Source organism: Prunus avium, chromosome 2 (genome assembly GCF_965620075.1).
Source record: "Prunus avium chromosome 2, drPruAviu1.hap1.1, whole genome shotgun sequence".
Taxonomy (NCBI): Eukaryota; Viridiplantae; Streptophyta; class Magnoliopsida; order Rosales; family Rosaceae; genus Prunus; species Prunus avium.
This window is the reverse complement of record NC_142285.1, coordinates 39,669,967-39,697,919: the sequence shown is the minus strand read 5'-3', so window position 1 is coordinate 39,697,919 and position 27,953 is coordinate 39,669,967. Positions and strand designations below refer to the sequence as shown.

The window sequence follows — 27,953 nt, the reverse complement described above, 5'->3', positions numbered from 1 at the left end:
AAAGTTGACAACAAAGCACCCTTCAGCTAAAAAGGAAAAACAAAAATCAGCGGCTTGTTACTTGTGTTCCTTCTTCTACTGCGATAACTTCCTTATGAGAGGACAATCACATAAAATCTACTACAGAAACAATATAGCCTTTCAAACTGGTAATGCAAATAATAAAATTTTCACGCTACATTGCACAAAATTGAGCTACATATAGTGCCTGAAAAAGACAGAGCCATATATATACAAGACATATTTAATCATCAGAGTTGATTGATCAAGGCTGACTATCTAAATGCACAACCATAACAACAAAATTCATCACATTTGTTCGTTACAACTTGCAAAAACATTAGCAACACACATTCAAAGCAAAAGGTGGCACCTTTATATGCTCTGCTTCTTGACACTATCGGCATCCTTCTCTACAACTACATTGATCTTCTCATACCTGAAATCCACAGGCTTCACAGGAAACTCAGCAGGGAACACCGTGTGCCTACTAATGATAATAGCCCACAAAAACAGCACCACAAAAGCCACCAACGCTCCACAACCAGTCACGAAAATCATCCCAGCAAGAACTGTCAATGGACATACACGCTGCTTATGCACACTCAAATGCTCACCATGCTCATCCAAATATCCCCTTGGATTCACCGGAAGAGAATGCATTGAATTTGGAATGTTTCTTAGCCTAAATGACCAAGAATACACACTGCTAATCTGCGACGAATTGCCATTCGAATTCGAAGAGCTAATACCTACATACACATCCTCATTTTTCCACATTGCCAACAAATCAATTCCGTATGCCGTAATCGGATTGTAAGGCCTTGGTTCACCCAATTTACTTAGCCTAATTTCCAATCTTTTCGAACTAGCAACATAATCAATCCAAGATTTCAACTTTTCTCCACTGTTAAGCTCTAAATTCAATGAAGAAACATTACCAACAGTGAGAGATACAAAGCTACCCACATCGACCCCTATATGATTGGCATTTAAATCGTTTACATTTCCATTCATTTCGGTGTCAAATTCAATACCCAGAAATCGATTCTCACCGTTAAGCCCAAACGGGCCCTTACCCGAGAATGTGGACCCAAAATCTTTGGGAGCCAAAACCAGTAAAAGGCCGTCGCCACTGCCAGGCGTCAGCGAGAAGGTGAATTCCGTGGAAAACGACGTCGGGCTGCTCAGATTGGCATCGAGAAATTTGAAGGGCTTTTGGCGGAGTAGAAGACCGGAGCTTGAGACCGATGGCCGGGTAATGTTGACATAGGAGCCAGCGTCTACGGTCTCGGCGTCGCCGAAGAGAGCAATTTCGGAATCAAAGTTGGGGTTGTTGTTTAGGGATTTGAGTGAGGAAGACGAAATGGGTTGTAGGGTCAGGAAATAGAACGAAGACAGGAGGAAAATCAAGGGGAAATTGCAGCTGAAAATGGGGAATTTCGCCATGATATTTGCAGAAACCGAGTCTTCGTCCACTTCCCGAATCAAAGCGGATTCACCATTTCCCTATTTATCTCATCAAGAAAACCATTTTTCTATATATGGTATGCATTTCCCATTTTCCTTTGCCCAAAAATAGTAAGAAACAAAGAATTCGCAACAAATATAGGAGTAACGACGTCGTATCGCTTCCACACCCTGATATTTCAAAAAGCACGAGTCAAAAGTTATGACCATTGGTTTTTGTCTGGTCAATTTCACCCTAATGTTTTTTTTTAAAAAATTTAGAAATTTAGAAATTGCATTCATAATTTAGCCACAAAAAGAACCACTAATCACGAAGGGAAATTACAATAACGGAGCGATCTAACATCAAAATTAAAATAATATGGTGCGCCTCCACTAACAATCATATAGAATCGAAGAAACTCTAGCATAGGCATCTTAACTAAGATCGCAGACTTTACCAAAAAAATATGAACTTTGAAAAACCCAAACCATAACTATGCAAATAAAACTCTCACAAAAGAGGTAAAAACTACATAAAAAACCTAAAAAGTCTTTGGGACGTATTCCAAACATGAAGAAATTGCAAAAAGGATGGTGGTAGAGATCTAATAATGAAACGCAGGTGAAGATCCGACGCCGAGATGCATCTGCTTGTGATGAGTAGAGGAAAATCATAACAAAATAAAGAAAAAGAGTTGAAACTTTTTGTCTGCGAAAATGGGGAAAGAGAGGAGAATGGAGAAAGAACAGTGGCTTCCTCCCATCTCAAAGTGAAAACGGCTCTAGAGTGTTTTTTGGGAGAGAATAGGCTAGTTTCTAGATGGATTATATTTTGAATTGATTTACAAGAATATAAGAATAGGTTCGGTTTCTCCTGATAAGAATATAACTTCTTCTTTTTTTCTTTTTTTTCTTTTTTATAAAAGGGAGAATATAACATAATATAAATAAAAATTTCCATTGTCTTCCCTAAAAAAGATGGAAGTTTGATAACAACTCAAGGCAATGGTCAACTTTATACACATCTCAATCAAATTCCCCAAATAATGAGGAAAAAAAATCAAATAAAATCCTGCAGATCCCCAATACATGGCTGAAAATTGTGTCTCGCAAAGCGCAATATTAAAAAGAGAAAAGCGATGGAAGAAATTGGAGTGAATGGGTTTGAATTTGGAGGCAAATCAAGCGTTTTGGGCCCCTCTGCAGTCTGCAGAGCAAGGAGCATCCAATTCCTTTCTGATCAATTGCAAAGAAAAATTCATGCACTCTGGTTTTCTTTTGGCAGTTTGTGTCCTTGACAAAGCTTTGTGTAGTGATAGAGGGAGACAATTGGGGTACATATCTTACAATTGAAGATAATTTGTGCATGCACTCCTGGTGCCCCAACAATTCTTCCTCTGCTTGGACCCCATGAGCCCATTTGATTTGAATATTGATCACCCTATTCATTTTACTATTGACTAACATAATGATGATCAATAATCACAGCGTAGACCACGCAATATTCTAGTAGAAATTTGCTGATTTTCCCTAACTTTGCTTAGATTTAGGAAGCTTCTGCAATGATGGAATTCTTTTATGCTTTTCTGCATCATTGACAAAACTCAACGTGAGGCTCATTACAATTTACACAGGGTAAAATTAACAATTTAATCGTAAATTCTACATACATGTGTGTGAGAGAAATGTATGTAATCGACGCACGCGTATTTTAAGTACATTTACTCAATTAATATTAATTAATTAAGGAAAGTGAGATGGTGGAAGGTCGTGGCCATGTGACAAAAGGAGAGTGTTAGAATGTTGGGGTCATGTGGCATATGTATGAGGTATAACAAAATGACCCTTTATTTCAAATGAGATCAACGGCTAATTAAAAGGACTTTTTCTTAATTAAGGTCTCATCACATGTGTATGATGCCTTTGCCTTTGCCTTTGCCTTCGGTACACTCAATGTGAGGCCCAGAGTGGGAGAAAAAAAGGAAGTCTCTCTAAGTTTATATATATATATCTCATCTTCCACTGCCTTGGATTCTAATTAAAGTCTTCAAAAGCATGTGATTTGGAGACTTGACTTTGGGCCATAGCAATGTGTGGCCATGTTAGCTAGTCTGTTCTGTTGCGACAAGCATAAAATAGAGTCAGCAAAACTTGGTTCATGCTAATTGAAAATGGATCCCGAGCCTCTCCCACCGATGCTAAATACAGAGGTAATTAGTCTCATACTATTTCTATAATAAAGTTACCTTTACAGAAGGTCAAAAAATTGAAAATGATCAAATTGTTGAGACGCAGGCAATCATCAAAAGTTTCAGAAAATGGGGTAAATTGTAACCCAAGACACATGTAGAAATTATTATCATATGGCACTGTTTTAGTTGCAATGTTCACCTAGCTAGCTAGCTAGCTTCCACTAATTATCTGTTAATCATGACTCATGAACACGAACATCAAAATTTTACTACAAATTTTTAATATGCAACCTTCTTTTATGTTTCGCTTTATACAGGTGTTTGAGTAAAAAAGTTGCAAAAGATCCTTCTGGTTTAATCAAAGCCACCTGCATATATGTTGCTTGAGAAAATAGATACTGACTGCAGAATTTAACATTCGTATATCTTCACCATAGATATGTAATCTATTATTAATTTCCTTGGTTGGGTTTTAAGTTTTAACCTATCGTTGTTTACAAGCGCAAACACACTCACACTCACACACTGTATGCAAATAAAATTAACATCCATTACAACTGTAAAGAAGGAGATTAAGATTTCTGGGTTTGAGCGCCCAGATGCATCCCCATGGAAATCAGATCCAACGTGTTCATATACCTAAAATTACATGAATTTATCACAACTTAAGGAATCTTAAACATATATCACAATAAGAGATTGCATCAACATGAATTTACCACTATCAAAGTATATACGTACCTTCAAATTAAAATTACTAGCTCAAGGACAACACAAATCAGTTTACAAACCCAACTAGACTTGAATGTTTGAGGTGCATGTTTTTTTTTTTCCTTCATGTTCTTGCCAAGCAAAAAGCCATAGCTAGACTGGAATATTTGAGGCAAAGTTAATGAAAACATTCAAATGTTGGTTCTTGATGAAAATATGAGTTTTGAAAGCTAAAACGAAAAACAGAAAAGAAAACAGGTATGTCTGGAAACAAGAGATTAATCATGCATAGAATACATATAGGTAAGTTTGAATTACCTCAAAGGCAAGAAATCGCGGAGTCAATCGGATGAACTCCTTGATTATCTATAGTTGTTGATGCGCATGATATATATATATATATATCTAAAAGTTTGAAGCTGCCAAAGGAGATATCCAAAGGGATAGCATGATCCAAATTAAACCATGGAAGAGATGGCTAGTTGGGATCAATGCGATCCCTTTGGATGCTTCCTCTAGTTGCAGTATATATGAAACCAACGCAACACTAATTTCTTCCTTCAAAACTCTCTCTCTCTCTCTCTCTCTCTCTCTCTCTCTCTCTCTCGTGGAGAGGAAAGTGGAGTTTGAGGGAGCCTTCAATATAAGGGGGGAGAAGAGGGAGTGAGTGCTGTAACAATGACCATTACTTCTCTCTCTCTCTCTTTTTTTTTTTTATAACCTCTTCATCTTCCATGTTACTATTCATTGTTATATATTTATTTATGAAATTAATCATGAGGAAATGTTGAATTTCGAAAGATATTTATATAATTGTAGACCCCATTCTCAAATAAACCAGACATATGGAAAAAGGTTATAAATTTTGTGTCAACAAGTTGGTACAATAGTATTAAATTTGTAGTTTTATTTCTCATATATTCTCCTCATCTAAATCAAGGTCTGTGGTCCAACCATGTTCCTTCTCACACCAAACTCTCCTTATATATATAGCTTTCTTTCACAGAGTATTACATTCTCATTAATTTATTATTAATTAATATCTAATATATATTCCAAATATCTGTCAACGATAGGACCCTATGATTGAATCTGAAATTAATACGTATTAGCTAGTGGGGTCCACAAGTAATTTAGAAATTTCATAACATTAAATTAATTATGTGGTTAATAGTCTTCTTCTTCATCAAGATATATAATTAATCAAGGTCCACACTCCACATCTTTGTTTTAATTGTCAAATGCAATTCAATAAACTAGCAAATAATCCATCAGTTTCATTAGACGGACAAATTCGATCTGTCTGCCTAGCCTTTCATCTTGAAAATAGCTACAATGTTTACAACAAAGAGGAGAAGTTACGTCGTTTTACTCAGAGGTTGGAAAATCTAGTCCAATCGACTTTCTTTCTATCTAGTACCAATTAAAAAGGAACATTTACCTACCAAAAAGGAAATGAGATTATAAAAGCAAAAAGGGAAGTCGGCCTATTCTTCTTCTCTTTTTTTTTTTGTCCACACACACCGCCAACGTCAAGGTGTTATGGAGATTTGAACATGAGACCACTGATTCATAAATTAAGGTAATTTTTTCACTAGACTAGACTAGACCAGACCTAATTGACGGTGGACTATTCATTTTTCTTTTATTTCCTTCGTACACCAAAGGGGAGGAGGACCATTACTATTAAGAGCTATCTATAAATGATGCACATGCACATGGATAGGCACCACAAAAATAGGGTATCAATCTTACCAACATGATTAGTTTCCCAGCCGCGCACTCACCACAAAATAGGGTATCATTTTAAATAATAAGTAAATTATGTTGGATAAAAAATAAAAAAAAGTAAAAAGATGAGAGAAGTAAATGAAGTCGGATATTGAATTTTGCATAATATTAATATAATATGTGTGTGTGTGTGTTTATTTTATTTTATTTTGGTCAACAGCAAACAACATATGTGTTTGTGAGTATTGGATTTTACCTTTTTCCTGAAACTGGCAACCTTTTAAAAACTCCCCATTTCTTGTTAGTTGATAGTTCCTAACGAGAAAGTAAGAAACTGGTTCCATACCAATGACTTGTCATTACTTCACCGTCCAAATAGGGTCCAATACATACCTGAAAGGGGAAACTAACATCATTCTAGTGCTTGCTAAAACATGGTGCTGCTTCTCGAGAAGTCATCTCAGCCGTTCAAAGCGTAAGGGGCCACATCAGGATTGCTTAGTTGACCACTCCAAGATCATGATGGATGGTGCTAGATCTTGTCCACACTGATGAAGCATGGATGGACCACAGCCACAGAGCAGGCTTTGTCCATGGTGCTCTCAAGACCCTACCACCATGCACACATATTTACCTTCCCCGCACATAATGTGTAGTGGTGGGTAATTTGTGTGGTTGGCTTATACTGTCTGATGTGATTTCAAAATAGGGTTTGGTTCACCTCCGACGACAGATGTCCCTTATTACAGCAACACATAAATTATTTTCTCTCAGGCATTGTAACTCTGTTGGAGCACCAGGACCTTGAATGAAAGCCAGCTGCCAATTGGTATTTGGCATGTTGCTGCCCTATATAATGTTTCATGTCTTCATCTCCCACTTAGTGCCAACATCTTCCACTCACTTTTTTTGTTTTCTTGTTGAATTAGATTCATTTCATGGGAATTTTGGGTTCTAAGTTTACTAGGTGCTAACATCATCATGATAGGGCATATATATATATATATATATGTGGTTAGGGCAGTTGGTCATCAAGGAGAGTCCGTCCTCTTGCACTCAAGTTCGAATTTCCTTTTATATAGACTAGAGTAATTTCCACTATCTATTGTCTGTATATTAAAAAAGAGAAATAAGAATAAGAAAACGACATATATATGTATATATATATCTAGATGAATGGATTTCTATTTTCATGTTAACCGTCAGAAGGCTTTCATCTTAAGTAAAAGTTTTTCAATTATAATGAGGAAGAACTGAGCTTTTGCTTGTCCTATTTTCAATATACATACATATATGAACTTTAATTGGAGTTATTTAAAATCATCTCTTGGGGTGGTCCTACATTCAATTTATACTATTTGTTGGATGTGGGAGGTTTGGACCACAAGCATTGGCACCATTATGAATACCCAAGATGAGAAAAAAATTCTGCATTCCCATCCATCAACTTGTATGAATGCTCAAGGACAAGAACATAGATCAAGACATGTGGTCTGGGTACTGTAGATCAAAAAAGGTTTTCTAACTTTCCCCTTCTGAATTACCAGTATATGCTGCCCCTAAGATTATTGTCTTGTATTATTATTAGAAAGCTAGAAAAATCAACTGGCATTCCATTCCACGTGACAAAAGCTGAGTTGGTGCGCAACAAATATATGATTTGATGATGTAGTCTCAAATTCTTTAACCTAATTTCTGCAAACACGACATGATCCAACACCCAGAAACAAAAAAAAGTTAAACCAAAATTTAAATGCTGCTCATCTGAATCCCATCTGAAAGGCTATACATAGCTTGCTAGGGTTCCACAGGACTATGGAATTTGAATTTCAAAATATATATATATATTCCTTCGTCATGCTACAGCTATGTAGCAGGTAGCTAGCTAGAATATAATTGGGTTTAATTTTCAGACGTACACACACCTGTTTGTTTGTTTTCTGACGATAGCCATAGCTACAGTCTCTAGCTCTCTCCACATGGATTTTGAATGTCACATGGATTGAATTAGGTTAGGAGGGTCTTTAACATAAAGGACAGATCAATCAGTGCTTAGGACACCATCCATGCCCCACGCCCCCCCTGCCCCTGACCCAACTTGTTTGGCATCAAAGTCAATAGCGCTTTCAATCTGGTTTCTGTGGGACTTCGATTTCCTAGAGACAGCGTCTGGTAAGGAATTAGGGTTTTGGACCCTCACATGCAGACGATTATATAAATTTCATTATTAGAATTAATTTATTTTGCTGGCTGCTGAGAACGGACGTGATGAATTTCAAACTTTGGAGTGGCTGGCTCTTTACTCTAGCTCTAGCTAGCTGTCACACATTGGATCCCGTTCGCTCATCTTAATGTGTTTAGCATGCTTCTCATTTTTCTGCAATACCTTCTTCTGTGCTAAATTAAAAAGTTCGACCTGATATTATGGTGTTTGATGTATAGAGTCTCCTCATCTGCAGACTGCAGCTGTTGTGGAAAAAATGAGTGTATAAATATCTTCTGATGTACACAGATAATAAACAAACAAAAAAATAGAAAATTTGGTTTGAATTTTCCTTAACTGTAACCCATCACTTTTTGTTCCTATTAATAAAACCCATTTTTTTATAAATAAAAACTCATGACTATGATCCAATTCATCAAGTTATTTTATCACGTTCAAGATCTGATTTATTATAATTTTTAGATGACCAAAATACCCCCACGTCTATGCAATTGTTGTTTTCTCCGTTGAGTGTTCTGAATATACTTTGAACATATTTGATGCTATTCAATTGTCATTAATATTCGAATAGTATTTTTTTTGATGTTGAAATGAAACGATGATATATTAGTACTCATTATTAATGCTAGGAAATGATTACATTTGATTAGAAACTAAAACATCAAATGGTGTTTTAAATTGGCTTAAATTTAGGAAAATTTTAGGGTAAGTTTAAGTAAGTCACGTTATGGGCCTATTGAATCTATGAAAAAACATTTAACATACCTATATCACGTTTTTAGCATAAACTAATGTACCTATTTCTTATGAATAATCTACCTATAATCTACATACCAATTTTTTTAGTGAATAATCTACCTTTTTAAAAAAATATATATAAATCACGTTCCTTTAAGTTAACTTTATTAACTGAGTGGAAAATTTGTAGGATTAATCTGTTATAAAATAATTTATGGATTTGTTTTTGTCTAAATTTTAGGGATTTGATGAATATTGCTATGCTAGAAATAACAAATCAAGGAGTCAAAATATAAGGGTAAATGACATATAGTGTAATTTAGTTAATAATACTTGGACATATATCTATATATCTTACATGGCAACATATTTCAAATTTGGGTTTTAGTTAGAGGTTTAATTGTAGGTGGATTTATGTGTGGGATATAAGAGTTGTAAGGACCTATATTGCCTTCACTCTTGGTTTGATAAAATTCTCAATTAATTAGGACATTATTATGTATTGTATTGTTTAGATCAAAAGTTAAATCCACTCAGATTCACACAATTGTTCTCCACCATCACACAGCGTCATGTGGGTGAACAGTAAAATCTGAGTCACGTCAAAGGAGATGGAGCACCAGAAATTCCAGCCCTCTAAATCCTCGTCACGAATTCGTTTGCGGGGCATCTGTGTCTGCCTAGAAAAAGGTCATTATTCGGAGATATATATATATCTTTGGTCTTTGGAGATGCATGCACATGCTTTTGATGCATACATATATATATATATATATATATATATATATATATATATATATATGTATGGATCCTTTTGAGTTTGCAGACCTATATTTAGCAGAGCAAAGCAGAGTCGGTAACTTGGGTTGGTCGGTCCATTCACTTTGCACATCTTAGTTTGGTGTTCGATCGTCATTGTCATCATCTTGCTTCGGCCATTGATGTTGCATGCTTTGCCTTTTGTTCTTCTCTCTAGCTTTGAGAAAAATATATGCTTCTGTTTCTTTCCATATGTAAAAAGGGTTGCAACAAAAATAGGTAAAGCAAGATTTTTAATTGTAAAATCAGTGTCGTGGCCGAAAGAGGGTCCATGTGATGAGTCTAGTGGCAATCGAATAGATGCTCTTCTTTCATTGCCAAAGTTGGCACCCAATATGGGATTGACCACATGGAATGGAACAAATCTTTTATTATTTTAACACATGCATGACCAAGGTGTAAGAACTTTTAGCTACTAATTAATATAAACACTTCTTCTCCTATGCTATGCAGACGTACATACGTTATTATTGTGCAGATGTTGTAAACATAGATGAAAGTATGAAGGAATAGTAAAAAATACATGGCATCTGCATGGTAATAATGTGTGGATGTCCGCATAAGAAAAAATCTATTAATATAAATATGTTAAAATATAAATGTCACAAGTTTTTCAAACAAAAGACACTAATTGATGCAAGAATTTTATAGTGAAGGCCTTATATATGGCCCTTAGGTGAGGTCTTATCTCTATCGTTAGAATAAATTGATTAGTCATTGAATCAAATTAGTTAGCATGATCCAACGGTCAAGAGATAGGATTTCAACTAAGAGTTATATATAAGGTCATCACTATAGAATGACTCATGATTGATGTTGCATGTGAGCAACATATTAAAACGAAACAAGATAATGGGCCAAGAGCTCATTTAAATTATGGGCCTGGTGCATGGACCCAACTTGGGTCCAATATGGGCCTGGCTCACCCCAACAGAAAACAAATGGGTTGGGTTGGTTTCCTCAATATATTTTCAGTGTTCAAACCAACCCAAATGGGTTGGATTGGTTAAGGTTGACTGGGTTTTTGCCTACCCTTGACTCCCTACATGTGTCCAAAATAACTTGGTCACTTGCTTATTAAAAATTGCTACCTTGGTCAATAAAAATCATTAATGATTATCTGAATTTGACTTGAATTGTTCTACAACATTGTTTTTGACTGGTAAACAAACGACCACATTTACAATAAAGCTTAATGCAGAATCGAATCCAATTTATGGTGGATCCAGCTTCTCGGCATAACTGAATCACCAGACAAATTAATTTCATGTCACAAACTTTTTTGGTGAACATGTTTGCCCGAGAATCTGTGGTTACTTTTCGGAGATGACATGAGTTCCTTGTCACTCAATCTTCTAACATAGTCGTTCTTCTTTGCTCCCGTTGTTGCATTATTTGAGCTCTCTTTCAGCATTGGAATTGCGTACCAACAAACAGACGTGCATAATATTGCAAATGACCGCCCAAACAAAGCCAACAAAACCAAAATGAAGATTATAACCAGTGGCAGATAAGAAGCTGGCCTTCTCCACTTGTCCGATTTCATGTTCCAACACCACAATGTCCTCTGCTCACTCTGTTTTTCAGGTTCCAATTTTGGTGGCGGCTTGACCTCTTTCACGGCTAAGGACGAAGGATCATTATTAGGGGTTGCATGCTTTTCTTCGTGATCAGTTAGAGTCTTGGTTTTGTCTTCCTTTTTGTCCCTGAGCTTAACCACGACTGGAACAGGAAGACTTGTATCAGTCGAGTCCTTGTACACAAAGCGGACGAAGCTTATGTCTTTTGAATCCGGTTGAGCGTAAATCTTCTGTCTTTTCTCCTCAAGATCAGCTACAAGTGCAGAGAACTTGTCAAGGCCCCGGCTTGAATACGGGTTCTTGGTGTCCCTGCTATGTCTTCTGTGAAAGCCAGTGCTTCTTGATCTTGAAGATTTTCTTGGTGGTGAAACCATGGGTTGGTCATCATCTTCATCAACTTCTTGGTGGTGGAAAGTGGCACAGCTGAAAGGGCTGAACATGGTGGTGTGGTGTGGTTTTCAACTTTGAGGGATTTGTTTTCTGAGCTGGTTTATTTGGTTGTAGTTGTTAGAGAGGCAGAGAGAGAGTCACATATACTTATTGAAGGGCTTGCTCCTTGCGAGAAGGGCAAATCCAAACAAGCCTAGTCAATTTAAGGGTTTGAAAAAACAAAATCCTATAGAACCTTCCCATGTCTACATCGATTTTGGAATTTTTGGTGCCGTTTGACTTCTTGGGGAGGGGGCAAAATTAGGGATATACATGTGGAAAGAATGTTACACTGAGGCCAAAAGACAAAAGGCAAAAAATAATGAAGCATAGATATCTAAAAAGGCTTGAATGGGTCCAAAGTTAATGTCAATATGACTTACATCAGTTCTTCCAAACGGCTACGCGCATACATTTTTCAGAATCTTAAACCCAATAAGTAAAATAATTTCTAGAAGGGACACTAAACAATTATGAAGGTTGAAAAAGGTTGCAAAGGTTAGTTGGTAGGGTTAAAAAAAGTGTATATAATTTGGGAAACTGTAGATAATAAGAAAGATGGATCACTTGAATACGATGAGATCATATAAAATGAGATGAGATTTTATATATATATATCTCATATGAAGTATGCGATGTTTGGTCGTGTTGACAAGTAATCAAAGGGGAGGTGTGGACTTATGACTAAGATTTAATTGCAATAATTCATCTACTTGATAAGTGTCAAAGCACCATTTATTTTGAAGACGAGCTCCTCATTGGTTTTAAGGAGGTCAATTTTTGTTTTTCTAATAATAATACACACGTTAATACCTCAACACACATCAGAAACAGATATTTGATTTATTTTTTTCTTTCTTTGTGGAGGTAGGGCAGAATATATAAGAAGGCTGCAGCTTATACACGCTTACCTCAAGACTGCAAAGACTTTGAGTCTTTAGTGTAACAGAGACATTTTACATCAACAAGAATATAACGTCCTCCTCCAGAAGTCTACAACTTAAGACATCTAGAAAGAGAGCCCACATGGCCATTATTATTTACTCTAAATCATCTGAAAGAACCTTCTCACCTAAAACCTAACCAAAATTTCCTCTCTCTCTCTCTCTCTCTCTCTCTCTCCATTATTTTGAAAAGGAATAAACTCAACTGACTAGTGACTAACTATAATATAGGGAGTGGGTAGGATTGTCACTTCATGAAATGTAAACACTTACCCACTTACCCTCTAAGCCTCTCATTGAGTTTCTAAAATCTTTTTACCTTCTGCTTCTGTTTCTGGATTTAGATTTCTGTGAGTATATGGGCTTTCTCATATTCCATTTTCCAAGCAGCCAAATGTTCGTGGCCTGTCACAAGCTAGACTACCTGGAAGAACCCATACTTTCGCTCAAGATGGGCCTTTTTTAAAGTGCCTTTGGAAGGGTTGATTGATATTATTATGGCTTTGAACTTTTCAAAAGCACTTTTACTGAAACCATGAGAAGAAATGCTTCTCAAACAGTGTCAAAACAATCTCAACATTTTCAGTGCTTACAAAATTATTGTGAACCCCTAAGTTTTGATGAAGTTTCTGATTTTACAAACCAAAAAAAAAAAAAAAAAAGTTTAGATGAAGGTAACTGGTGAGAAACGGTTTTCATTTATCAACCTACCAAAAGCGGTCACGCTTAAATTGCCCATAACATATATATATATATATATATGTAGGATCTACGACAACAACCAAGCCGTCGTCTAGTAATTGCCTCCTCCCTTGAGAAAGTGAAAAGCCCAGCCAGAGTCAACCAAGTCAAAACAAGTCAAGTTCCAAAGTTTTGGAACCACGAGACGTCGACGTTTTTCAAGGACACGTCCGTCATTAAAAAAAAACCGCCGTACAAAACCGGTATCCGAAACGCTCGTAATAAAGCCCAGTCCCACATTAATCGCTTTCCCATTTGCAGTTAAAATGGGAGGTTTGCTGGGTTGGAACTTTTGATTTTGAAGACTCTTGTTTTTTGTTTGCTGCTCTGCTGCGCGTAAAAACAACCAACCGAACCCCTAACCAACCAACAACCCCCTCCCTCCCCATGACAGTCCCAAACGACGCCGTCCCCAAACAAGGTGACGACCGCCCTGCCGAGTCCGAACTCGTCCGCGGCACCGAGGCCGAGTTGATCGAACTCGGCGACGCCACCGAGTTGAACGAGGGCGCGCTGTCGAGCGGGAAAGTCAGGGGCCCGTGGTCGCCCGAGGAGGACGCGGTGCTGAGTCGGCTGGTCAGCAAGTTCGGGGCGAGGAATTGGAGCCTGATCGCCCGAGGAATTCCCGGTCGCTCTGGGAAGTCGTGCCGGCTCCGATGGTGTAATCAGCTCGACCCCTGCGTCAAGCGCAAACCCTTCTCTGGTAATTTAATCACCACCACCATTATCGCTCTAAGCTTTGCTCTTTATGCATATGTTTATTTGTGTTTGGAATATTGGTTTGGGTTTTGTTGTTCGTTATTTGTCGATTTTGTTTGTATTTGAATATCTTTGATGGAGATACAGTTACAGAGTTTTGAATTGGGATGATTAATCAAAATCAAGTGGAAATTTACCTGAGTGTTTCGTCCTGCTTGCTTTGCAATCAACTACCATTAAATGTATGTTGTATACAAATTTGCAACTTGCAATTTCGGAATGGTTTCGAACTGTTTATAAACTAGCTTATCGGTTTGTAGTTACTTGCATTTGTGGAAATGCTTAATGTTTTAATCGAAGTACAAGTACAAAGTTTTTAGAAACTTAGAGATGGTTTTAAGTAGCACAGGAAGGGAGATGGGATTGATGAATATAATGTGGTAAGTGAGTTTAGTGCATTTTTTCATTTGTACTGTGGTTCCTGTGTGCTTGTTTTTATCTTTACTGCACAAAATGTAGCATTACAATGGAGAAGTAAGATAAATGTATGTGGGTTAACTTCAATTTTTGTTGTTTGAGAGAGGCATTGAGATTTAGCATCTTGTTGGTTCTTGATGATTGAGGTTCTGTTTTATTTCTTCCATCCATAATGCCCTTGTCCCTCTTCTCTTTTTCTAAAATATTGACATTGAATCAGTCAGTTTAGTGAATGAAATAGCTGAAAGTTTTGTACTTGAAAACTCCATGGTCTTGTTTTTGCTTGGTTTGGTTTTGTTGCCATGACACAAAGAGAAAGAGGCTAAATGAAAATGATAGTAGGATACTCTTCCATCCACTGTTGCACACTTATTTTCTTTTTCTGAAGTCTTTCCTGTGTAACTCTCTTTACTGCAGAAGAAGAAGATCATATTATAGTTTCAGCCCATGCTATCCATGGTAACAAATGGGCAGCAATTGCAAGGCTCCTTCCAGGTAGAACAGATAATGCAATCAAGAATCACTGGAATTCTACACTAAGGCGCAAGTGCATTGATAGAGGCAAATTCAAACCGGAACCTGATATGATGGAAGATGCCAGCTTTGACAGAACAAAGGCATCTTCAGAAGAAACCCTGTCAGTTGGGAATATCAGTTCATTCAATACTCCTGAAGGAAGAGAGGTCTTGATGGACAATAGACTGGACCAGTTAGATGAAATAGTTCAAGCAAAGGAGGGTTGTGGTGCTGCAGAATCAAACTACCATTCTACTGTTCTTGCCGGATCAAGAGGCCATCCTACTCTTCTTGGCGAATCAAAAGAGCAGTCATCCCTTTGTCGTCCAGTGGCACGTGTTAGTGCTTTTAGTGTTTATGACCATCCGAGTGGTCCAGCAAATACCTCTACATTTTCAAGGATAGTCCCAAGTCATGGTCCTTTGGGCCAAACTTGTAAACTAGATTTTGGCTTCGGCAACTTCCATGAAGGTGTTTGTAATGAGCCTATGGTTCCTCTGCGTTGTGGCCACGGTTGCTGTGATTTGAGCGAGGGGCATTCTCGAAGCTCGCTATTGGGGCCTGAGTTTGTCGAGTATGACGAGCCTCCCTCTTTCTCTAGCCATGAATTAATCTCCATCGCAACAGATTTGAACAAGATTGCGTGGATTAAGAGTGGCCTTGAGAATAATGGGACCAGGATAACAGAGAATGCTGCAAGCCAGAGAGTCTCTCAAGGGGCTACTACTACCTCGCAAATGGGATTATCAGTACACAACTCGACGAATGACCAAATGCGCTATGAGGAAGGACGTAACAAGTTGATGGGAATGATGACAGAAGTGCTATCAACCCAGGTGCCTAGACAAACTTTCGCAATGCCAACTGAAGTTGAGGGATTAAGCTAGAACTCATGGCTGGTGTTCCTTATTTTTGGGGTATTAAATTATGGCAGTATAATATATGTAATATAAAGGAACAGGTTGTTTTCACAGCATTTTAAGTTAAAGTCTCCAAGTCACATTTAGAAGACTTAATTTCTGGCTGTCTCATTTTAAAAATTAAGAGGCCTTTTCTTTAGGCATGCATACATACATGAAGATATATTTAGTGCTCTTTTTCCCATTTCACTTCTTCAACCTTTTTTAATACACCAGATAATGGGGGGGAAAACCGGGCTACGAGCTGCCTGGTCTATGGCCTGTGAAAAATGGGCCAAACCCTTCAGTTACGGGCTGAATAAGCTGATCAGAGTTCGATCTTGGGCTCAAAACAAGCTTCAAGCTTGAGCCAAACCCCACCAATCCAATTTAGAAGACCAGTTTTTGAAGACAATAATATTATATTATATCGGGGGTTTTAACTTTTATTGGTTCCTTTCCAATGCATTATAAAATTAAGAAAAATTAAAAATTACTGTTGCTGCTGCCGCTGCTGCTTCGTTGTCAGTCACCATATTTTACGTTTTGACTAAAAGCTTGATTTAGGATGTTTCCGAAACATAAGGTAAAAAAAGAAGAAAGCACAACTTGAGATTGCCTCGAATAATCATGCATAATGATGGAACAGCTGTTAGTATGGCCCGTACCCACCTCTTTGCTTAAATTAATCACAATGAAATCCATGTCCTACCCTACTGTTACACCACATATAATATTCCAAAAGTCAAAACTACCCTTCTCATAACCGATGATTTGAAAGAAAGAGCATGGGCAACCATGACTTTCCACTAGTTAAAGTGGACTGGCCGCAGAAAACAAAAGACTGGGGTCTTCATGTCAGTTACGCAATTGAAGCAGACGTAGATGATAAAAGAAACAAGGGAAAGAAAAAAACGGAAGGCAGCAGTGAAGAAGACAAGGAGAAATCTGCTTTTGATACATACATTTTCTGTGCTCTGTAGAAAAGAGAACAGTTTTTTTTAGTCACCTCAATCACTTTTTTCTCCCAAAAACCTCATCCACTGTCATCACCTTCTTTCTTCTCAGCTATAATGATTAAGCAAGCAGCCCATAATGACCCCCCCAAGAAATTAACAAAATTTGCACACTAATCTCGCTTATCACTTGTCTAACCAAAAAGCCAAATTGAATTTGCAATGTCAATTGATCACTATAAGACACACTAATCTGGTTAGTTTAACCCCAAAAATCAGAGCGGGGTCAAAGGTCCTTTGGTTTGGGGGGACACAAAACTAAGCTTATATGTTTCACCTGCTCACTGCAAATATTGTTTTAGTGTGTGTATTTACAATTATTCTATATATATATAAATATCTTTATTGATCTTTTTCCCTCCTCAAATTGATGTTCAGGGGGCACTGACACACCAAGTAGGAGAGAGAGAGAGAGAGAGGGAGAGATCACCTATCAGCACAGTATCCAGTTGCTCAAAATCTAAGAAAACTGCTCCTACTAGTTTAAGCTGTGCTGCTTACCAAGGTTGAAAGAAGTGACAAGAGCTTCTTCAACCTTTGTGGGCATTTATGATCTCGGCCTCACAGAGCCATTACATGAAGATTCTCTCTCTGGCTCTTGGAAATGGCAGCCATAGACAAACCCCACGTTCTTGTTGATGTGGAAGAAGAAGACGGGGGTCACCGCCGGAGGTTCGACGCCAACTCAGACCGATCAGACGAGGAGGAGAGGTGTTCAAGTGAGTCTTCGTCTGAGATTGTGGAGAGGGAATCCTCTGTGTCAGAGAGTTCAGTGGATCTGGAATGTGAGGTAGCTGAGGTTAAGATGCACGTGGCAAAGGTGGAGAGGGACTGTAGGATTTGTCATCTGAGCATGGATGCAACTAATCATGAATCTGGGATTCCTATTGAGTTGGGCTGTTCTTGTAAGGCTGATTTGGCTGCTGCCCACAAGCAGTGTGCTGAGGCTTGGTTCAAAATCAAGGGTAACAAGTAAGTTTATCCAACTAACTAATAAAGATGATATCTTTCTTTGTTTCGGAACTACCCAGATGTTGGGTTTTTGCATATATGGATTTTTGGTTCATGGAACTTGATTACAGTGTTAAATTTGTGTTTAGCATTTTGACACCCAATTTTTTTTTAGTAGCAATTTCAGGAGTAAAATGATATGGTGATGTGATCATAATTCATAACCAAAATGCCAGATTAATTGTTATGTTGTTCTTCTGAAGATTGTGAAATGATGGAAATAGTTTTCCATCTCAAGGTGTTACGAATATTATTTGGGGAGATTTTGCAGACAAAGTTGTCCTACTTAATGCAAAATAAAATTAGAATAAAACCTGTACAGCTTTAGAAGAGTAAAGGAAAAGCATATTAGTGTAAATCAACAGCATCAACCTTAATAAAGCAAAAGATGAAGCACCAGCACTTTTGCATGGAATTCCAACTGTGCAAATTATTCTTGTCTTGCTAGAACACATACACGTTGCATTTCTCTCATGCTTTCCGACTCTTTTTCTACCTTTCCACTTAGACATGCTGGTTGGCGATGTGTGCTTTATTGAAGTCAAATAATTTGGTTCTTGCAGATTCTTCTCATATGAGATGTTGACTGAAATCACTTTGACTCTATTCAGTAAACTTTTAATAAACATGTATCTATGTTTTCCACGCACATTTATCTTCATGATGGATGTTTTGAGGAAGTCAAGTGCTTTTACCTAGTTTCATTTTCCTGGTATGGACATACTCTATGAACTTTCCAACTTCCGGGCTTGTAGTGTCGTAAGATGCAGTCTTATGAGTGGGTTGTCCTGTCAGAGACACCACAAATAAATTGGAAACTTGTAGTTCAATTGCCTGGGTCTTAGTTGGCATGTCATTGGGGAATGCTCAGTATTTTCCCTTCTATTACATAGGTGAGAGGAAAAATTCTTCATTTTCATTCACCAAATGCTTATTCGATCAATTTTGTAGGTTTATATGGTTTTGGTAGAATCCATTACATGATCAAGTATGAGGAAACAATCATGTCATTAACATCTTTATGCATCTCAGGGGTCATTATGCTAGAGTTTATGCACACATCAAAACTCTGGCTATTTTTTATTTAGACATTTTCCTTTTTCTGTTTTATTTGTGAATATAAATGTTTGCACAAGCTATTTTGGAAAAAAATTCATGATTATGTCCATTGCTTCCAAGTAAATATGTTTATATTCCTTTATTTTCCTCAAGCTATTCCCAGGGTTCTGTTGCATATTCTGTTCTGAAACCATTAACCTAGTATTGAATTTCTTCTTTGTGTTTGAAGGTTTCCTAAGGTTGACTTTTTCTTTTTCTCTTTTTACCTTCCTTCCTTCCCTTAAGACCAAGCCTTTAAGTTGCCCGGTGCCCTTGTACTCCTGTAAATAAGCTTCCTTAATTCATTAATAGCCCTTTAAGAAGCTGCAAATAATCTTCCCTTCTTGTGATCAGTGATTATTTTTTTCATTTTTTAGAAATTTCACTCCATATCTAATTTTGGTGAGCAACTTATATGGATTGAGCAGGGGAGACGAGTTTTTTTCACCACACTGTACTTACTGGTGGTTCCATTTGATCTATTCATAGACTTTGAACCCACTATGGACGTCAGATTGCTAGTTGTGGCATAAGAAATTTGACAACTTCTAATCTAAACCTTCTTATACTAGACGGAGAATGGCTTCTCACCGTAAAAACCAGTTGGGATGCTGATTGGCTGGGGGCTCTATCTACCTACTTTCTTCTATCTTATCTTCGAAAATAGGAAATATATTATATCAAATAGTATCAAATTGATTTTAGTTCAGATTGATTAACCTGCAGCACTTTGACAAAAACAAATGAGTTGCTTATGACATGCTTCTTTAGGGTAACATTTGCATATTCGGGTTTATGTTATTATTGCTTAACTTCATACCACGTATACAATTGCAGGACCTGCGAGATCTGTGGATCAACTGCACGTAATGTAGCGGGTGTGACTGAAGCTGAGTTGGTGGAGCAGTGGAGTGAAACAAATGATACTGCAATGGCCACTTCAGCAGCTGCCCCTGTGCAGACAGCAGAGAGCCGGAACTTCTGGCAGGGTCACCGGTTCCTGAATTTCTTGCTAGCTTGTATGGTCTTTGCTTTTGTCATCTCTTGGCTCTTTCACTTCAATGTACCCTCGTGAGAAACTGTTATAAAGTTATGCATTTATCTTCGGTGATGATAGAGGGGTAGGAAACAAGAACTGGGGGGGGGGGGGGGGGGGGGTTACTATCCTTATTCCCTAGGTTGGAGTTAGCTGTTTCTCTATCCGCTTCTTGTTTATATGTTAGTAAGCCAAGCTAGCTTGAGCAGGTTGTTGTGTAATGTATGTTTTCATTTCTAAATTCAATTTGGACCACCAAAGTAGTTTCTTGTACTGTAGTAACTTCAGATGCTTTATTGGGCCAGAAAAGAGAAGCAACCAACTTTTGTACAAGATTTCTGGCAGATGCTTCACTTTTGGAATTGGCTTTTGATGTATTAAGCAGATAAGATGGATAGTGATGTAATTTAAGTTCATTCCAATGAAAGTAATGTTGTGTCTATTGATGTTGAGTTTGATGTACTGCAGTCAACTTCAAATGATGACAAGATTTCTCCTTCAAATTGAGACAGTTGCTTCAAATCATTTTACAATTTAGGCCCCTGAAATGTGGTAAGAGTTGTCAAAACTCTTATACCCCTGCAAAAGTTGGGTAAGTATCCTTGTGTTGTGCTTAAACTTGGCATGCGTTAGCAAAACCGTATTAGAATTGTACGAATGGATAATACAGACGAGGAGTTCTAAAGTGAGTCACACGTGATCACTTGCTAAGGTTAGTCAGTCGTGCTTGATATGAAAAAAGGTTCAAGCTCACATGCAATTTCGGAAGAAATGATAGTTAGTTGATAAAATGACAAACAATGTGGGAGTGTGACCACTCACAGCATTAGGCATAAACAAAGAAAGAAAGAGAAATTGGGGTGAAGTTCTAGTTTTAGGTGTATGCACGAGTTGCTGCAAGGAGGGTGCCGTGATTGGCGGTGACAATGTTTATAGGCCACAGACACAGCTCGTGGTAGGAACTCACTCACTTTATTTCTTTCTTTCTTATGATTCATTTATCCATAACCATAACTTAAACTTCATTAATTTATGATAATGTCATCATTAAGTGATTGCCTCCAAAATAAAATCTCTCTCTATTTTTTTGCACCATATTAGAACAACTTAGGTGAATAACATGGTGTGTTGGACTTTTTCTTTTCCTTGTATAACTGAGTTTTCAACCCACGTCTAATTCATTGAAATTCTCCTTCTTTCTTTCTTTTTTCTTTCCCTTCTTTTCAATGATTTTACTGGCAGGCACAAAAATTATCCACTGCACCATGAGCTGGCTCATGACTTACGAATTGGACTTACACTCCATGAATCATGATCTCAAAAAAAAGTTTATTGAAAAAAGAAAAGAAAATATAAATAAGGGATAAAAACTCTTCTGAGCTCTGGCCATATAAAATGCATAAGAGATGTCTTTTTGTGCTTTTATATATTTTGTTTAGATATGATTCTATTTGTTAAACATTAAAAATAAAGCAAGACAGCAATGCATATCTTTTAAACATCAGTTTTTTTGTCATCCCTCAGAATGTCTGTAACAACAACAATGTTGTTTGTAACCCACACAAAAAAAAAACCAACAATATTGTTACCTTACCTCGTCAGTGTGTCACCGCTCGAGTGGATAAAAGGTAATCTTTAATTAATTATATAAATATAATGTCTTCAATATTTTTATTTATTATTATTAGATTGAGATTTCATAAGAACGTGCTGGACATGATTGATGAGAACATCATAGGCTCCTGGTTCAGCAGCCATTAGCAACACGTGTCACAACCTCGCAGCGACATTCGGTTAATCTAATGCGTGTAATTCAGGAACTTTGTATCTTTCAGTTTCTTGTTTTGCAAACGACAAATTGCTTAATTCACTAAACAAATTAATTAAGAAAAAATTAAATTTTAAAAAAAAACAGAGAGCACGTACAGATACAGCTAATGTAATTTGTAATGCAGCAATATTATCAAAAATTTGAGACAGAATTAGATTGAGTGTCGACCCAAGCAATCAACCACCACCATGCTTAATTTTCAGACTCAATTAAAATGTCGGTCGCATGCTCCGGCATAGCATCCAATGAATCATAATTAATCACTTGATTATTATTAATATTGTTAAAGATCTTATCTGTTTTAATGCATAAAAGTTTTTGCGTCAGATATGCTGCTGTTAAAGGCAGCAAAGTGCCACAGTCATATGGGGACATACTCTCTTTGTCACAGTAGGAGGAGGAGCTACCTCTTTTGCTTTATCCTTTTCTCTCTTTTTTCCTTGTTATGTGTATTGTGAATGAGCCTTGTTTACTGTATGCTGGTCAAGCTGACACTTTGGTCATGGGTGGCCTAATGATGAAAGAGTGACCACGAAGCTAGGTTTAAACTACAACATCGTAACACCAGAGTTTTACCTAATAAGCGTATTCATATATGCTGTATTGTTCTTCATTATGGAGGTATTTATAAAGAAGTATAAAGATGTGTTAACCCTAAATACAATAGGAAATAAATCTCAATTACAATAAGACTAAATAAATAGGTAAGGAGCCAAAATCCTAAGTAAGTAATGACTCGTCAATAATTTGCACGTATTTTGTCTTTACTCTAAGACTTTTTTCTTATGTCAAAACTGAGTTGTTGTGTGTACGAAAAAAGAGAAGAAATGAGAAAATAAGTAACGAGACTTATATTTGATTGGTTGAAATCAAAGTCACACTCTGGATATAATTAATTGCTTTAACACTACTTCTACTTTAACCCAATTTTGATTCAACATACCCGTTTTGTTTGGATGAGTAGTTTATTCCATTGGATATCAATTATAAAATAAGCTAAGAACAAACCAAGTTTCAAAGAGAGAGAGAGAGAGAGAGAGAGTGAGCGTGCAAACACGACATAGACAAAGTGAGCCACGTTAGAATGAGAGCCATTGGTCGGTTGGTATAATGTTTAACAGCTACAGAGTGCAGAAACACCCTCTCTATCCCTCCTCCCTCCCTCCCTTTGAATCAAAGACTGAACAACAACTTCACACCCACCTTAATTCCTCTTAGTATTCTTTCCTAGTCCCACAAAGTTAGCTCTGTTTCCAACCAAAACCCTACAGTCCCACATATATATATATATATATATAGTACAATCCAATACTCTCTCCTCCTAAACTCTCCTTTTTTTCCCAATTAATATCCGCTCTGCTTTCTTCTGCTCTGCTCTGCTCTTTCTCATCATCATGAGGAAGCTTTGTCCTAATTTGGACCGTGAAGATGGGCTTGAAACCGTCCTCGAGGTCCCAATCCCGGAAGAGATGTTTGATACCGACTATAACAAGAACAACAACACCATCTCATGGCACAACATGAAGTCGTGGATGAAATCATCCAACACCGACCGATCACAGATCAACACCGTCTTTGGGAGCAAAAACGCTGAGGTCCAGCTCTTGCTTGGTGTTATTGGAGCTCCTCTCATTCCCCTTCCCATTCCAAAGGACCACCAACCCATCAACCGCACCATCAAAGACCAACCTTTCGTAAGTAATGATCAAATTAGGATAATATTCTCTTACGCCACTTATATTGCAAGACTATGAATCTTAGTTACATGTTCAAGTAAAATTCAATATGATCGTGAAGATACAAATATTTACAATTTGACAAGATAAGTCAAACAAGAGATTAAATTAGAGTACTTATGGACATGAAAATTTTGTTACACATGAAGTTTGCTTCTTAATAAATAATTACTTATTGGGTATTTTATGATTAATTTGTAGGAGGTTTCAATGGCTAAATACATAGTGAAACAGTACATAGCAGCAGTTGGGGGAGAGAAGGCCTTGAACTCAGTAGAGAGCATGTATGCAATGGGGAAGGTGAAGATGGCAGCGTCAGAGTTTTCCACCGGAGAGAGGAGCTTGAACAGTAACAATAACAAGGTGAAGGTGAAGAGCTTGTTGAGATCAACTGGAGGTGGTGGCGAGATGGGTGGGTTTGTGCTGTGGCAGAAAAGACCAGAGCTTTGGTGCTTAGAATTGGTGGTGTCTGGTTGCAAAATCAGTGCAGGGAGCGACGGGAATGTGGCTTGGCGCCAAACTCCATGGCACCACTCTCACGCCTCTCGAGGCCCTCCTCGTCCTCTCAGGCGTCTCCTTCAGGTACCACCCCACCCCACCCCACCTCACCTCTCTTTCTCGATAGTTATTTTTTTATTTAATAATTTTTGGTGAATCACCATTAGAGAACTCATCTAGATGATTAAATCTGGCAAAATCATGGGCATTTGGGAATTTTTGTCACTTACTTTGATGGTGATCATTTGCTTTTGGTGGTGGGCTTGCTTTAATGAATGTTTTTTTGGGTGTTGAGAGAAACTCTCCTCTCACGGGATAATACTTTTTGTTATTCTGATTAATAACACAATGACGTGTATAAAACTTTTTTACATGTTACTGTTTTATTGGTCCAGAATAACAAAACAGTGATATTCCATTACAAGTAAGTTTTTTTAGTACTGAAGGGTTCAACTCCGTAGTCTAATAATAACTCTGTAAAAGATGAAATAACTATTAAGAACCTCCTCATTATAAACTCTCGTTAATACCCTCATTACGAGTAATTTTTGAGTGTTCCCGGTACACCACGTGATTGGTGTACCATCCAATAGACGGAAGACATATGGAATATGTCCAATGCAATCCGCCACATGTCATAAGAAGAAATGCAGTAAGTTGGATAATAATTCCACATGTTCTATGTTTATTGGATGGTACACCAAACACGTGGTGTAACTGGAACATTTAAAAATTTCTCCCTCATTACAGCCTTCCCGTCCAGAAAAGATAAAGCTACCCACAGTGTTTCTTTTGGGTTCTTTTGACTTAGCCTTGGGAAGCCCTGACTTCTATGTTGGTCTGTACCCATCTAATTATATGGCCCACGCTGCACGTTTGTGGGGCACTCTCTACCGAATAGACTTTGAGAAAAAGTCACAACAATAACAATGTATATACAAATATTTTTGGTTTTAAATATGCACAAAATACTCATAGTGGAATATAATTGTACTGAACAGGGTCTTGATCCAAGGTCAACAGCCAACTTATTCAGCAACGCAGTTTGCGTCGGCGAGAAAGCAATCAACGACGAAGACTGCTTCATCCTCAAGCTGGAAGCCGATCCCTCAACCCTAAGAGCACGAAGCAGCAACAACGTGGAAATAATAAGGCACTCAGTGTGGGGCTATTTCAGCCAAAGAACAGGCCTCCTCGTCCAGCTAGAAGACTCTCACCTCCTCAAAATCAAACCCTCCTCAGGAACCGACAGCGGCATTTTCTGGGAGACCACCATGGAGTCTTACGTCCGAGACTACAGAACCGTGGACGGCATCAACATCGCGCACGGCGGCAGGACGTCTGTCTCCTTGTTCAGGTTCGGCGAGAGCTCAGAAACGCATTCCAGGACGAGAATGGAGGAGGTTTGGGAGATTGAGGAGGTTGATTTTAACATCAAGGGCCTGTCCATGGACTGCTTCTTGCCTCCTGGTGACCTAAAGAAGGAGGAAGAAGAAGCAAAATGTGGAGCCAATGCCATGGTGATCAGTGCTCATTCAAAAATGCCGTTTAAAATTCGATCTGCTTCTTGGAGAATCAGTGCTTCTAAAGTCGTTGCATTTGATGATGATGTTGAATATGATCCGGACAATAGTGAAAGCAGCAGCGACCAAGAATTGTAAAAATTCGAGGTTTTCATTCAATTTTTGTACATAGCATAATTACTGAGTTTAGATATGTCGCCTGTCACACTTTTTAATAAAATTTGATTTGTGGCATGGGCTTGGCCCATTGGGCCTTAATGATATTTTTTAGAAAACCCATTGACCTATTATGTTATTTACGAAAAAGCAAAAAATATCACCCTTCGTCCTTGTTGTTTTTCTGATTTTTCACTTTAGTTTAACTATCATCACAATTTAATGAAAAACACTTTTGTTTATGTGGTTTCAATTTTGGCATTTTGTTTATGTGGTTTCAATTTTGGCAATGTGGTTTCAATTTTGGCAATTTGACACATAGTTTACTATATGTCATTTCAATTCTGATAATTTGACGTATGTTGTTTTACTGTAAGTCCTAATTTATGTTGGCGAGTAGAATATATCTTATTCTATTTGGATTTTATTTATTTTTCCTTTTGTATAGATATTATGTAATTAGGATTCCACTTATTTCCTAATTAAACCATACTAGGGTTTGTAACCTGTATTATAAATACCTCCTTTCGGAGAATAAAATATATCTGAAAATATTCTACCCATATTGTTTGACTTGGTATCAGAGCCAGGTTTCTGGTGACCTGTGTGTGTTGTGCCCACCCGTGTTCTACTGTGTGCCCTAATTTCTTTTAGGGTTCTTGTGTCTGTGCCTTTGCCGTGTTCCGCTGTGTGCTCTGTCGTGTTTGTGCCTCTACTGTGTTCGTGCATCTGCCTCTACTGTGTTTGTGCCTCTGTTGTCTTCGTGCATCTGCCATATTTGTGTTTGTGCTGTGATCTGTTGTATACCCTGCGTGATTTGTTGAGTTTCTGCTACAATCATGGGTGATAATTCCATTGTTGGTGCTGCTGCTGCTTCTGCAAATTTGCGTGTTTCTGACTCTATTCCAGGTACTGGCTCTAATACTTGGATAATTGACACTGGTGCTTCTGATCATATGACTTATAATGCTAAATTTTTTGATGAGTTGTCTAGTAACACCCGTGACCCATATATATAACTAGTGCTAATGGTTTGCCCTCTCCAATTACTGGCGAGGGCACCATTTTTTTCACCCCAACTCTGTCCTTGTCTCGTGCGTTATTAGTTCCCAATATCCATTGTAACTTGTTATCTGTTGGTCGCTTACTTGATACACTTAATGCTTCTGCTACTTTCTATCCTACCCATTGCTCTTTTCAGGATCTCAAGACTCACGAGGTGATTGGGCATGGTAAACGGATAGGGGGGTTGTATTATTTGACATTACCTTCTGCACCAGTTCGTGATCGTGTCGTTAATACTGTTCAACGTTGTAGTGTCAAAGACAAACAGCAAATTTGGTTATGGCATCGTCGCTTGGGACACCCGTCATTTGGCTACCTTAAGCGTCTGTTTCCATCTTTATTCCGCTCCTATGATGAGTCTAGTTTCAAATGTGAAACTTGTGTAATGGCCAAGAGTCACCGTACTGTTTTTCCCTTAAGTAATAATAAAGCTGCCTTGCCTTTTGAGTTAGTCCATTCTGATGTATGGGGTCCTGCTCGTGTGACTTCAAATGGTTTCCGTTGGTTTGTTACGTTTATTGATGACTGCACTCACTTAACATGGGTGTATTTGATGAAGAATAAACATGATGTTGCCTCTATTCTCCCTGATTTTTGTGCCATGGTGTCTACTCAGTTTCATGCTCATGTTAAAGTTTTTCAGACCGATAATGGCGGTGAATATGTGAATCATACATTGAATCAGTTCTTTCGTGATCACGGTATCATTCACTAAACTACCACTTCATTCACTCCTCAACAGAATGGCGTGTCTGAAAGGAAGAATCGTCAGTTACTTGAAGTTGCCCGCTCTCTTATGTTGGATATGTATGTTCGTCATCATCTTTGGGG

General features: G+C 37.8%; 5 protein-coding genes and 1 long non-coding RNA gene across 7 annotated transcripts; 3 read left to right on the top strand and 3 right to left on the bottom strand.

The window, feature by feature from the left end:
- Window positions 1–153: 153 nt before the first annotated feature.
- LOC110763350 (lectin-like protein LEC) lies at window positions 154–1,540 on the bottom strand. The gene has a single exon (XM_021966115.2). It carries the CDS (start codon window positions 1,447–1,449, stop codon window positions 376–378), a length of 1,074 nt encoding a protein of 357 aa, XP_021821807.1. The 5' UTR covers window positions 1,450–1,540; the 3' UTR covers window positions 154–375.
- A 1,737-nt stretch (window positions 1,541–3,277) lies between these two features.
- LOC110763345 (uncharacterized) lies at window positions 3,278–5,090 on the bottom strand. Of its 2 annotated transcripts, XR_002527713.2 has the most exons (3): window positions 4,674–5,066; window positions 4,386–4,513; window positions 3,278–4,283 (listed from the first exon to the last, which is right to left on the bottom strand). It is a non-coding gene; the product is annotated as an uncharacterized LOC110763345 (long non-coding RNA). The 2 variants fall into 2 exon arrangements; XR_015833956.1 differs by having other exon boundaries at window positions 3,278–4,513; window positions 4,674–5,090.
- Window positions 5,091–10,965: 5,875 nt separating this feature from the next.
- On the bottom strand, window positions 10,966–12,064 carry LOC110763341 (uncharacterized). The gene has a single exon (XM_021966105.2). The coding sequence runs from the start codon at window positions 11,885–11,887 to the stop codon at window positions 11,138–11,140; it is 750 nt and encodes a 249-aa protein (XP_021821797.1). The 5' UTR covers window positions 11,888–12,064; the 3' UTR covers window positions 10,966–11,137.
- A 1,738-nt stretch (window positions 12,065–13,802) lies between these two features.
- On the top strand, window positions 13,803–16,293 carry LOC110763332 (transcription factor MYB25). Its single transcript, XM_021966092.2, has 2 exons — window positions 13,803–14,264; window positions 15,155–16,293. The coding sequence occupies exons 1-2, from the start codon at window positions 13,949–13,951 to the stop codon at window positions 16,138–16,140; spliced, it is 1,302 nt and encodes a 433-aa protein (XP_021821784.1). The 5' UTR covers window positions 13,803–13,948; the 3' UTR covers window positions 16,141–16,293.
- A 773-nt stretch (window positions 16,294–17,066) lies between these two features.
- Window positions 17,067–20,755, top strand: LOC110763344 (uncharacterized). The gene is made up of 3 exons (XM_088249262.1): window positions 17,067–17,364; window positions 17,547–18,140; window positions 20,115–20,755. The coding sequence occupies exons 2-3, from the start codon at window positions 17,773–17,775 to the stop codon at window positions 20,350–20,352; spliced, it is 606 nt and encodes a 201-aa protein (XP_088105388.1). The 5' UTR covers window positions 17,067–17,364; window positions 17,547–17,772; the 3' UTR covers window positions 20,353–20,755.
- Window positions 20,756–23,137: 2,382 nt separating this feature from the next.
- Window positions 23,138–26,164, top strand: LOC110763342 (replication factor C subunit, putative (DUF620)). The gene is made up of 3 exons (XM_021966106.2): window positions 23,138–23,838; window positions 24,082–24,462; window positions 25,380–26,164. The coding sequence occupies exons 1-3, from the start codon at window positions 23,539–23,541 to the stop codon at window positions 26,037–26,039; spliced, it is 1,341 nt and encodes a 446-aa protein (XP_021821798.1). The 5' UTR covers window positions 23,138–23,538; the 3' UTR covers window positions 26,040–26,164.
- The last annotated feature ends 1,789 nt before the right edge of the window (window positions 26,165–27,953 follow it).